Source organism: Papio anubis, chromosome 8, assembly GCF_008728515.1.
Source record: "Papio anubis isolate 15944 chromosome 8, Panubis1.0, whole genome shotgun sequence".
NCBI lineage: Eukaryota > Metazoa > Chordata > Mammalia > Primates > Cercopithecidae > Papio > Papio anubis.
In genome coordinates this window covers 29,110,346-29,123,245 of record NC_044983.1, presented here as the reverse complement: position 1 = coordinate 29,123,245, position 12,900 = coordinate 29,110,346, and the positions used below count along the sequence as shown (strand labels likewise).

General features: G+C 38.5%; 1 protein-coding gene across 5 annotated transcripts in view; it reads left to right on the top strand.

The window, feature by feature from the left end:
* The window catches only part of TEX15 (testis expressed 15, meiosis and synapsis associated), an 88,479-nt gene that overhangs the window by 32,963 nt on the left and 42,616 nt on the right, over positions 1-12,900 (top strand). For 4 of the 5 annotated variants that reach the window (XM_031669464.1, XM_031669466.1, XM_031669465.1 and 1 more), the window contains one exon: positions 9,921-10,086. In XM_031669464.1, coding sequence (XP_031525324.1) covers positions 9,921-10,086 — 166 coding nt within the window. The remainder of the gene's footprint in view (positions 1-9,920; positions 10,087-12,900) is intronic. The other variant, XM_031669467.1, reaches the window with a different exon arrangement.

Below are 12,900 nucleotides of genomic sequence, written 5' to 3'. Positions count from 1 at the left end.
CCTCATCCCAGCATTTTGAGAGGCTGAGGCAAGTGGATCACCTGAGGTCAGGAGTTTGAGACCAGCCAGGCCGACATGGAGAAACCCCGTCTCTACTAAAAATACAAAAATTAGCCAGGTGATGTGGTGGGCACCTGTAATTCCAGCTGCTCAGGAGACTGAGGCAGGAGAATCACTTGAACCCAGGAGGCGGAGGTTGCAGTGAGCCAAGATCACGCCACTGCACTCCAGCCTCACCACAAGAGCGAAACCCTGTCTCAAAAAAAAAATCAAAAAATTAATAAACACGAGCCAAAGACTGTAGCATACACTTCACCAAAGAAGATACACAGTTGGCAAGTAAGCATATGGTGAGATGTTTCACATCATATGTCATCAGGAAAATTCAAATTAGAGTAGAAATACCTGTACACACCTATTAGAATGGCCCAAATCCAGAACGCTGATGACGTTAAATACTGGTGACAGTATGGGGCAGCAGAAACTCTGATCCATTGCTGGTGGAAATGCAAAATAACCACTTTGGAAGACAGTACAGTGGTTTATTACAAAATTGAACATACTGTTACCATATGCTCCAGCAATTACACTTCTTGGCATTTACACAGATAGGTTAAAAGCCTGTGTTCACATAGAAACCTGCACACAGGTGTTTATAGCAGCTTTACTCATAATAGTTAACACTTGGAAGCAACCAAGATGTCCTTCTGTAGATGAACAGATAAAGTGGTACATCCAGACAATAGAATATTATTTAGCACTAAAAAAGAAATGAGCTATCAAGTCATGAAAAGAAATGGAAGAACCTTAAAAGCACATGTCGCCTTTTTAGATTGGCTGAGTGAATGCAGTCTGTCTAAAAAATTTACATACCATATGTTTTCCATTCTGGAAAAGGCAGACAGTAAAAAGATCAGTGGTTGTTAGGGTTTGGGACAGGGAAGAGGGATGAAAAGGCAGAGCACAGAGGACTTTTAGGGCATTGAAACTATGAGCCTGGGCAGTGTAGTGAAACCCCATCTCTACAAAAATTAGCCAGGCATGGTGGTGCACACACCTGGTGGCATAATCCTAGCTACTTGGGAGACTGAGATGGGAGGATCACTTGAGTCCAGGAGGTCGAGGCTGCAGTCAGCCGAGATTGCACCACTGCACTCCAGCCTGGGCGACAGAATGAGACTGTCTCAAAAAACAAAACAAAGGAAACTACTCTGTATGATACTACCATATTCTGTATGATACTGTGGATATTTGCTTTGACATTTTTTAAACCCATAGAATGTACAACACCAAAAGTGAACCCTAATGTAAACTGTTGACTCTGAGTGGTAATGATGTATCAATGTAGGTTCATCAGTTGTAAAGAAAAAAATGTACCACTTTGGGGGAAGACGTTGATTGATAATGGAAGAGGCTGTGCATGTCAGAGGGCAAAGAGTATATGAGAAATCTTTGTACCTTCCTCTCAGATTTTGCTGTGAACCTAAAACTATTCTAAAAAGTCTGTGAAGTCTGGGTGTGGGGGCTCATGCCTGTAATCCCAGCACTTTGGGAGACCGAGGCGGGCGGATTGCTTGAGGTCGAGACCAGTCTGGCCAACATGGTGAAACTCCGTCTCTACTAAAAATACAAAATAATAATAATAATAATAATCGGGCGTGATGACTATTCAGGAGGCTGAGGCGGGGGAATTGCTTGAACCAGGGAGGTGGAGGTTGCAGTGAGCCAAGATTGCGCCACTGACTGCACTTCAGCCTGGGTGACAGAGCAAGGCTGTCTCAAAAAAAAAAAAAAAAAAAAAGTCTGTGAGGAAAAAAATTACTCAGTGTGTTCAAGAGAAGAATAGAGATACTCTTCTGTTTCTGTTCTTCTAAGAATAGAAATTACTTAACCTGAACAACACAGAGAAAATAGAAAAATAAACAGAACCCAAGAGACTTGTGGAACAATAACAAAAGATCTAACATCTTTGTCCTAGTGCCAGAAGGAGAGGAGAAAGAGTGTGGGACTGAAAAATTATTCTAGGAAATATTGGCTAGAAATTTCCCAAACTTGGCAAAAGGCATAAACCTATACATTCAAGAAGCTGAAAAACCCCAAACATACAACCCCCCAAAAATTCATGCCAATGCACATCGTAACAAAACTTTAAAAGCTAAGAACAGAGAAAAAATCTTGAAAGCAACTAGAAAGAAACCACATTATTTATAGGGGAAAAATTATTTGACAAAATATGTCTTATTAGAAACCATGGAGTCTGGGGAAAGTAACACCGCATTTTTCAAATGCAAGAAATAACTTTGAACCCAGAGTTCTGTACCCATCAAAAATATCTTTCAAATATGGAGGTAAAACAGATATTCTCAGATAAAGCAAAGCTAAGAATTTTTCATCAGCACACATACCCTTAAAGAATAGCTGAAAGAATTTCTCCAAACAGAAGCTAGTAAAAGAAGGAAGCTGGGAACATTAGGAATGAAGGAAGAAAAAAAGCTTAAACATGTGGATAAATATAATAGATCATCCTTCTCTTGAGTTTTCCTAGTTATGTTTGACAGTTGTAGCACAAATTACAACATTCTTTGATGTGGTTCTCGGTGTATATAGAGGAGGTATTTCAGGTAATTATAACGTGAGATGTTACTATTAGAAGGAACTAAATGAATGGTGTATGAGATCTCTCTGCATTATCTTTTACAAGTGAATCTAAGTATCTCAGAATTAAATTGTTTTAAACAATATAGGCAGATGAAAATGAAATTTTAAAAATGTTCAGGCAACCCACAGGAAGGCAGGAAAAATGAAATAGAAAATCAAACAGAAGAAAAAACAGAAAATACATAATTAAATCATAGGCTTAAGCCCTAACATATCATTACTTATATCGAACATGCATGATCTAAATATACCAATTAAAAGACACGTTGACAGAATGGATTAAAAAAACACAACCCAACTACTCTTGGCAAACTCATTCCAAATGTAGTGATATAAGTTGTTAGAATGTAGACATATGAAGAAAGGACATACAAATAATAAGAGTGACTATATTAATGGTGGATAAGTAGACTTCAGAGGAAAGAAAATTGTCTAGAACAAAGAGGGATGTTACTTAATGATGAAAAGGTCAGTCCACCAAGTAGGTACAGCAGTCTTAAATATGTATATTTCAGACATCAGACCTTCAGAATATATGAAGCAAAACTGATAAAACTGAAAGGAGAAATGGACAAATTTAGAATTATAGTTGGAGACTTTGGACTCTCAATTGATAAAACTAAGCAGAAAATCAGGAAGAATATTGAATAATCTTTAACAGTGTCAATCAACAGGATCTAATTGACATTTATAGATTATTGTACCTAACAGTAGCAGAATAGACCTTTCAAGCACCTGTAGAACATGCATCAAAATAGACAATATCTTGGGCCATGAGATACATACCAACATATTTAAAGGAATTGAGGCCGGGCACAGTGGCTCATGCCTGTAATCCCAGCACTTTGGGAGGCCGAGGCAGGCAGATTATGAGGTCAGGAGATTGAGACAATCCTGGCTAACACGGTGAAACCCCATCTCTACTAAAAATACAAAAAATTAGCCGGGCGTGGTGGCGGCCGCCTGTAATCCCAGCTACTCGGGAGGCTGAAGCAGGAGAATGGCATGAACCCGGGAGGCGGAGCTTGCAGTGAGCTGAGATTGTGCCACTGCACTCCAGCCTTGGCAACAGAGGGAGACTCTGTCTCATAAATAAATAAATAAATTGAAATCATACAGAATATGTGCTCTGACAACATGCAAACAGAAAAGTAAATCTCCAAACACACTTGGAAAGTAAGTCGGAGGCACGGGGCTTCCTTGAGTCTAGGAATTTGAGACCAGCCTAGGAAACATAGTGAGACGTTATCTCTGCAAAAAGTAAAAGAATACATTTGGAAATAGTCATGGAGAGGAAATAAATACATAACTAAAATGAAAATGCAACATACCAAAATTTGAGGGACATGGTTAAAGCATTGCTAACAAGGACGTTTATAGCACTAAATGTTTACTTTAGAAAAGAGGGAGTGTTTCAGATAAATAATCTTAAGCTACCAACCTTTAAGAAACCAGAAAAAGAAAGGCTGGGTGTGGTGGCTCACGCCTGTAATCCTAGCACTTTGGGAGGCTGAGGCAGGTGGATTGCCTGAGTTCAGGAGTTCAAGACCAGCCTGGGCAACACAGTGAAACCCCCGTCTCTACTAAAATACAAAAAATTAGCCAGTCGTGGTGGCATGCACCTGTAATCCCAGCTACTTGGAAGGCTGAGACAGGAGAATTGCTTGAACCCGGGAGGTGGAGGTTGCAGTGGGCCGAGATCACGCCATTTCACTCCAACCTGGGTGACAGAGCAAGAGTCTGTCAAAAAAAAAAAAAAAATTACCACTATCAAGAATGAAATGAGTTATGGCCCACAGGTTGCATCAAAAGTACAAATTGTTGAACACATGTAGTTCTAAATAGATCATTTAAATAGTCTTACAACAATTAAATGTAATTCATGGTTAGAAAAGAAATTTTAAGGCCCAGATGGTTTCACTGGAGAATTCTAAAGATTTAAAGAACAGAAACTCTATACAATCTCTTCTAGAAAATAGAAATTGAGAGAATAATAGTATGAGATTAATATGAAGATGGTTCCAAGATGAGACCAGTATAATATGGAAAATACCCCATGGACCAATGTCCATGATAATTGATGCAGATATCCTAAACAAAATTTAAGTAAATGAAGTCCGATATTTAAAATGAATTATTGCACACAACTTAGAGGTGAATGTTCTCTTCTGCCACTCTTATTCAGCATAATACTGGAAGTTGTACCCAGCACAAAAGCCAAGGAGAGGAATTAGTAGGTATTTAGATTGGAAAAGAAGAAATAAAATTGTCCCTATTTGAAGAGAACATGATGGTCTGCATAGAAAATCCCAAGGAATCTTAAAAAAAAAGGAAAACTTGGAACTAGTAAGTTCAGCAAGGTCACTGGATATGATGAAAACAGAAAAAAAACATTGTTCATTTGACTCTTAAACAACCCAGTGGGGCACTGATCTGGCCCCCGACCCCTCCCCAAAACACATAGCAGAAAAATCTGCATATGAGTCACTCCCCCAGAACTTAACTTTTAATACAAATAGCCTACTGTTGACTGAAAGCCTTACTGATAACATGAAGTCGATTAACACATAATTTTATATCTGTATTATATACTACTGTATTTTTACAATAAGTACAGTAGAGAAAATGTTACTAAGAAAATCATAAGGAAGAGAAAATATGTTTACTATTGCTTAAATGTAAGTGGATCACCATAAAGGTCTTCTTCATCATCATCTCATTGAGTAGGCTAAGGAAGAGGAGGGGTTGGTCATGCAGTCTTAAGGAGTAGCAGAGGTGGAAGAAAATCCAAGTATAAGTTGTCCCACACTGTTCAAACCCATATTGTTCATGAATCAACTATATTTTTAAATACTAGCAAAGAACACATGGAAATAAACAATTTTTAAAATACCATTTAAAATAACTTTAGGCAGCCGGGCATGGTGGCTTGCACCTGTAATCCCAGCACTTTGGGAGGCCGAGGGAGGTGAATCACCTGAGGTCAGGAGTTTGAGACCAGCCTGGCCAACATGGCAAAACCCCGTCTCTACTAAAAATAGAAAAAAATTAGCCAGGCGTGGTGGCGGGTGCTGATAATCCCAGCTACTTGGGAGGCTGAGGCATGAGAATCCTTTGAACCCAGGAGGCGGAGGTTGCAATGAGCTGAGCTCACACCACTGCATTCCAGCCTGGGTGACAGAGCAAGACTCTATCTCAAAATAAAATATAATAACTTTAAAATGAAATACTTAGGTACAAATATAACAAAATGTGTAAGGTTTCTATGCTGCAAACTATAAAACAGTGATGTTTTTAAAAGAAACCTAAATAAATGGAAAGATGTAGTGTGTTCATGGATTAAAAGACTCAACATAATGACATCATGAATGGGCTTATCAAAAGATGTTTAATGGCTAATCATAGCCATTAAAGAAATGCATATGAAAACCACAATGAGATGTAACTATACACTTGTTAGAACAGCTGAAAAAGAAAACAATAACAGTGCCAAATGCTGGTGAGGATGGGAGACACCAACTCACTCATGTATTGCCATTAGGGAGTGTAAGATAGCACAGCCGCTCCGGAAAACAATTTGGCATCATCTTTAAAAACTGAACATGCAGCCATGCACAGTGGCATGTGCTTGTAGTTCCAGCTACTCAGGAAGCCAAGGCAGGAGGATTGCTTGAGCCCAGGAGTTCAAGGCCATCCTGAGCAATATAGCAAGACCCAATCTTTAAAAAAATAAGTAAGCATGCAGGCCAGGCACAGTAGCTCACGCCTGTATTCCCAGCACTTTGGGAGGCCGAGGCAGGTGGATCAACTGAGGTCGAGAGTTCAAGACTAGCCTGATCAACATGGAGAAACCCCATCTCGACTAAAAAAATACAAAAATTAGCCAGGCACAGTGGCGCATGCCTGTAATCCTACCTACTCATGGGCTGAGGCAGGAGAATCGCTTGAACCCTGGAGGCAGAGGTTGTGGTGAGCCGAGATCGCGCCCTTGCACTCCAGCCTGGGCAACAAGAGTGAAACTCCGTCTCAAAAATAAATAAGCATGCAGCTTCCATATGATCCAGCCATCCTTCTCTTGGGCATTTTTCCCTGGCAAACAAAAAATGATGTTCACACAAAAACCTATACATGAATGTACACAGCAGCTTAATTTGTGATAACCAGAAACTGACAACCACCCAAATTTCTAATGAGTAAGTGGTTAAACAAACGATGGCACATTCATATGATGGTATACTACTTAGCAATAAAAAGAAACAATCTATTCATACAACAACTTGGCTGAACCTCAGAGGCAGTATGCTAAGCAAAAAAAAAAAAAAGCAATCTCTACAGGTCTCATACTACAAAATTTCATTTACAAACATTCTAGAAATGACAAAAGTATGCATACGGAGAAGAGATTAATAATTTTCAAGATTTAGGGACAGGGTAGGAGAATGGGAGTGTGCGAGAGTTTCAGCATGAAAAAATATGTAAAGGAGTGACACAGGGATGTCTCTGGTGGTAGAGCAGTTCTGTATCTTAGAGTGATTGTTACACAAATCTACATGTGATAAAATTGCATAGAACTACACACACAAGTGGATGTAAAACTGGTTGGTACAGTCTTAATAAGGTCTGTGGCTTGTACCAGTGTCATTTTCCTTGTTTTGATATTCGATTATAGTTGCATGTTTCCACTGGAGGAAACTGGGTTAAGGGTACACAAGACCTCTGTATACTGTTTCTGCAACTTCCTGTGAATCTATATTCATTTCAAAATAAAAAGTTACACATCCACAAAATCATCATATGTGATGAAACTATCAAAATTTGTACATCATATATTACAAAACTATTAAAATTTGTAGTGATTATTACAAATATTAAAATGAAAATCATTTTGGGGGTCAATAGAATTAAAAATGGGAATGAGGAATGAGTTGTTACTGAAATCAGCTGGTTATAGTATTTTATATTGGTTTTGTCATTATGTTAACTTCTGTTGATTGATAAGGTAAATTTAAGGGGCGAATTGTTAATTAGGTTCATTTATATGGAAATTGCCTTAAACCTTCTCTATAGTGAGTCTTCATTATTTGAGGATTCCATGTTTGTGAATTTCCTACTTGTTGAAATTCACAATCAACAGTCAGCAGTGCTTTTTTGTCCGAACTTGATACTCAGCAATGCTTTCACAGACATGCACGTTGGGGTCAAGAATTTGAGTCACCCAATGCATGCATTCTCATCTAAGGTCAAATGAGGCCATGCTTTGCCTTGTTGTTTCAGCTCTCATACTGCAATAAGTGGTCTTTTCCTAGTGATGGTGCTACATTGTTGTATTAGTCCTATTTTTTTTTTTTTTTTAAATAAAAGAGAGAGATTTAATTGGCTCACAGTTGCCCATGGCTGGGGAGGCCTTAGGAAACTTACAATCATGGCAGAAGGGGAAGCAAGCATGTCCTTCTTCACATGGAGTCAGGAGAAAGAAGAGCTGAGCAAGAAGGGCAAGGCCCCTTATAAAACCAGCAGATCTCATGAGAACTCACTATCTCAAGAACAGCATGGAGGTAACTACCCCCATGATTCAGTTACCTCCCACTGGGCTTTGGGAACTATAAAATGAGATCTGGGTAGGGACACAGCCAAACCATATCAATTGTTAACATCTTTGTTGGTGATTTCACTACTTTAAATGGTCTCCAAGTGTAATGCTGAAGTGTGGTCTAGTGTTCCTAAGGTCAAGAAGGTTATGATATGCCTTACAGAGAAACACATTTTAGGTAAGCCTCACTCAGGCCTGTACATCAGGCCTCACCAAAAAGTGCTAAGGTAACATCTATAGTGCCTGATGAAACTCTGGGAAAGATAGAAAAGCAGCTAAATTTATAGATTAATGAGATTTCATTATGGCTAATAAAAAAAAGCATAGTGGGCAGCATTGTTGCGAAGCTAAAAGCCAGAGGAACTTAGGTCACATTACCCAGAGTCAGGGAAAAGTTAAACTCTTCTTGGCTAGTGCTATTTGACTCAAACATTTCAAAAGGTGATAGATGCAACATGAAAAATGTTGAGCTTGCAGGCAGATGGGTTCTGCAGATCAGGATGTTAAGGAAGAATGTTTTAAAATAACCAGCTAAATGTCACATCGGAAAATGGAAGAACAAGTTTTCAAAACTGATGAGATTGGTTTGTTTTATAAAGATGTTGGCAGAATCTACATAATGCAAATGGCATTTTGGTGGTCAAAAATTTGACCAGGATCAGCACAGTGACTCTTGCCTGTAATCCCAGCACTTTGGGAGGCCAAGGTTGAAGAGGATCGCTTGAGCCCAGGAATTTGAGACCAGCTTGGACAACATAGCGACCCCATCTCTACAAAAAATAAAAGAAAAACTAGCTGGGCATGTTGGGCCTGTGCCTGCTGTAGTCCCAGCTACGCAGGAAACCAAGGCGGGAGGGTCGCTGGAGCCCAGGAGTTAGAGGTTACAGTGAGAAATGATCATACCACTACACTCCAGCCTGGGCTAAGAGCAAGATCCTGTCTCTAAGAGGGGGAGAAAAAAGTTGACCAGATGCCCACAGTAAGTTAACCCTTTCCTTTCCCCCAAGAACAGTAGTTTGTGACACAATGTTTGTGACTCAGTGTTGATGGGAACTTTGTAGAATATAACTACCACAAATGACAAGAGTCAGTTGTATTTGCTCCCTGCTTTCCTCTGAGTTCACTTCCATAGAATTAGGATTTTATCCTTTTATGCATCTATTTACAACAATGCTGGAGACGCTCATTGTCCTAAGAAAGTCTGTTTCCTCTTTCACATGCCACTATATCAGGCAACATCTTACACACATGTTCTTGTACTTTAGCAAATCAAAATAACCCAGTCGTTTTCTAATGTGTAGTTTGCCTTATCATTACTTGTCAAACATTCATGCACTAACAGTAGCTGCCAGGTTTGTATAATGATGTGCATTGTAGAGTCAGAGTTGCAACATCCTAAGTTGAATATTCTGGAACTGTCATATTTTTATGTGTCAACTTTTAAGAACTCTTAAGTATGTGGAGAAAATCATGGTTCATATTTTCATTTATATAAAGTATAGGAGGTCTATATTACTGTTGTAGAACCTTAAATATCAATTGTTGCCTTACGTTGTTAATGAAAATTCAGTACTTGGTTATTTTGTGTCTTAGAGATACAGTTGTCATTGTACAGATGTCCAGTAATGTCATTTTAAATGCAAACAACTGCTTTCTCTTTTTCTACCTTTAGTTTACTTGTCACCTTGTTACACCAATAGTAGAGAGTATAGTTTTATACATGATACTCTTAACCAGTGCAGACTTGATGTAAGCTGTGATCTGCAGTCGTTATGGCAGTTTGGGGATACAAAACTGGTTCACAATGAGGAGCTGGAAAAAAATTTTACTACTAAGAGGTAAGTTACTATGATCTAAACGTGTTTGAGATTTTGTTGTGTTTCTTACTATGGAGTTTTATGCTAATTTATTTCTACCATTTGAGATTTAGTAAGTTGTTACTAAGAAAACAGATTATTTTTTGTTACATTTTCATAGTCTTTTGTAACATTGAAAGGTAAGTGTGAGATTTGATTAGTTTTATGTATTAATGTAGTGAGATTTCAGACACCCCCTTCCAATTTTCTAACCTTGATAAATTTTTCAGAAACATGCATCAGCACCTTTATTAAGCAGCCAGTTTGTAGATCCCTCACACCTCCTAGATAATGTAAAACAGCAGTCGAAGTAATCAAAAAGTAACTCCTTTTTACTCTTAAACCCAGCCCTTAAAAGACTGGGTTGATGTTTTGTTTTAATTTGGGAGGATTGTAGCCGACTGTTTCCAGCTATTCCACTAGAACTGTCCTTTCTATGTTGGTGCTATTTCTCCCACAGTTTTTTAAAGTACTTCTCCAGCTTCTTTGGAAAGCATATTATTGTCATTTTCATAAGAATAAAATCATATGCAAAGTTTTCGTTGTAAGCATTTTTTATTTATAGGTATAGATTTTGTTTGAGCACAATTTAGCGTTTCTTTATTTTCTTGTAACTTGTCTCCGTTGCCATTTCTCACTGTTTAACTTAAAACCTAACTAGAGCTTGATAGACCTACATGTGGAACTCGTTTTGGAATGTTTCAACTTGTTTATTTTAGAATTGATTCCTCTTGACTCAAACATGCTGCCACACTTGGTGTCAGTTTGGAGATTTGCAATTAATGGGAATGATAGAATTTGTTAGCCGGGCGTGGTGGCTCATGCCTATAATCCCAGCACTTTGGGAGGCTGAGGCGGCCGGATCACCTGAGGTCGGGAGTTCGAGACCAGCCTGACCAACATGGAGAAACCCCATCTCTACTAAAAGTACAAAAAATTAGCCGGGCGTGGTGGCGGGCATCTGTAATCCCAGCTACTAGGGAGGCCGAGGCAGGAGAATCGCTTGAACCTGGGAGGCGGAGGTTGTGGTGAGCCAAGATCGCGCTATTGCACTCCAGCCTGGGCAACAAGAGTGAAACTCCATCTCAAAAAAAAAAAAAAAAAGGTTGTTGTGGCATGTTGCCTTTCCTCCAAAAAACACAGCTTTGTGGGTAAAAAGGGCTAGGTATATCCAGTGACTTCCAAGTTGAAAAACAGTTTGATCCAAAATGAATTCCTGACACTGTTCTTTGGTTTTGCTTATTTTGGACATTAAAATTTTTGTCCTTTCAAACCAGTTATTTCTCCCTGTTAGTGTTACGGAAAAGTTAGAACAAGTACCCAGTGATAGATAGGACATGTTAGAACATTGTAAATGACCAACGTGTATAGGATTTATTGTTTTCCTGGCTGTTTGCCCAATTAGACAAAAACTCGTTTGTTTCCCATAGTTATTTATACTCATTTTATGGTACTTACTACAATATATTGATTTGTGTCTCATTCTCCTAGTATATTTTGAGTTTTATCTTGTTTTGTGTTCAAAGTGCAAAACTGAGTCTGGCAACACAAGCCAATTTGAACGGGTTTCTGTACTTGAAGTCAACAATAACCCAACTGGAACTGAATTTGGTACTGGGAAAGGGGTACTTGTAGGAAAGACATTCTAAAATATGGATTTAGTTCAAGGGAAGAGGGCATTGAAGATCCCCCTCTCCTCCCCACTGCAGAATTCCCAAATGGGAAGTTGGTGATAATCTGTACCTTGGGGCACAGAACCTGTGTTTCATGAGGCTGTAGTTTTTGAGAAAACTTCTACTGAAAACTCAGCATATTAGAGTGCCTTCACCATTTCCCGTTTAGACCCAAGAAAGATCATTTTTTCAATCATAGAAAATTCAGATTCAATAAAAAAGAGTCACTCTGTTTGTGGCCTAGTTTCACAGTTCAGCTTTGCAAGATTAGCTTGAAGTAGAGAATTAATCCTTTCCAAAGTTAGGGTGAATATGGGTTTAAAAGAAATGAGATTTAACAGGGGATAAGGATGTGGTAAAGCACAAATCTGTTGCCTGAACTCTTTCCCAAATACCTCCTTTCTCCTATTTGGAGAAAATACCTCCTTTTGAGTATTTTCTGCCTAGTAAGTGGAACTACCTCAAGTTTATACAGTAAAGATACACGTTGCTTAATGACAGGAATATGTTGTGAGAAATGCATCATTGGGCAATTTTGTCATTGTGTGAACATCATAGAGTGGACTTACACAAACCTAGATGGTGTAGCCTACTTATACACCTGAACTGTATGGTATAGCCTGTTACTGCTGTAGACATTATAAACACTGTACACTTAGGCTACACTAAATGTATTTTTTTGATTTTCTCAATAATAAACCTTAGCTTACTGTAATATTTTTACTTTATAAACTTTAAAAGTTTAACTTTTTGACCCTTTTTTACCCTTTTTTAAATAACATTTAGCTTAAAACACAAATACATTGTGCAACTGTACAAAATATTTTTATCCTTATTCTATACACGTTTTTCTATTTTTTTATTTTTTTTAACTTTTAGAACTCTTTATTAAAAAACTTAAGACACAAACACACACATGAGCTTAAACCTACACAGGATCAGGATCATCAATATCATTGACTTCCACCTCCGCATCTGTCCCACTGGAAGGTCTTCAGGTGCAGTAACATGCATGGAGCTGTCATCTTCTGTGATAACAATGCCTTCTTCAGGAATACTTCCTGAAGGACCAGCCTGAGGCTGTCTTACGATTAATTTGTTTTAATAAGAAGAGATAATATAC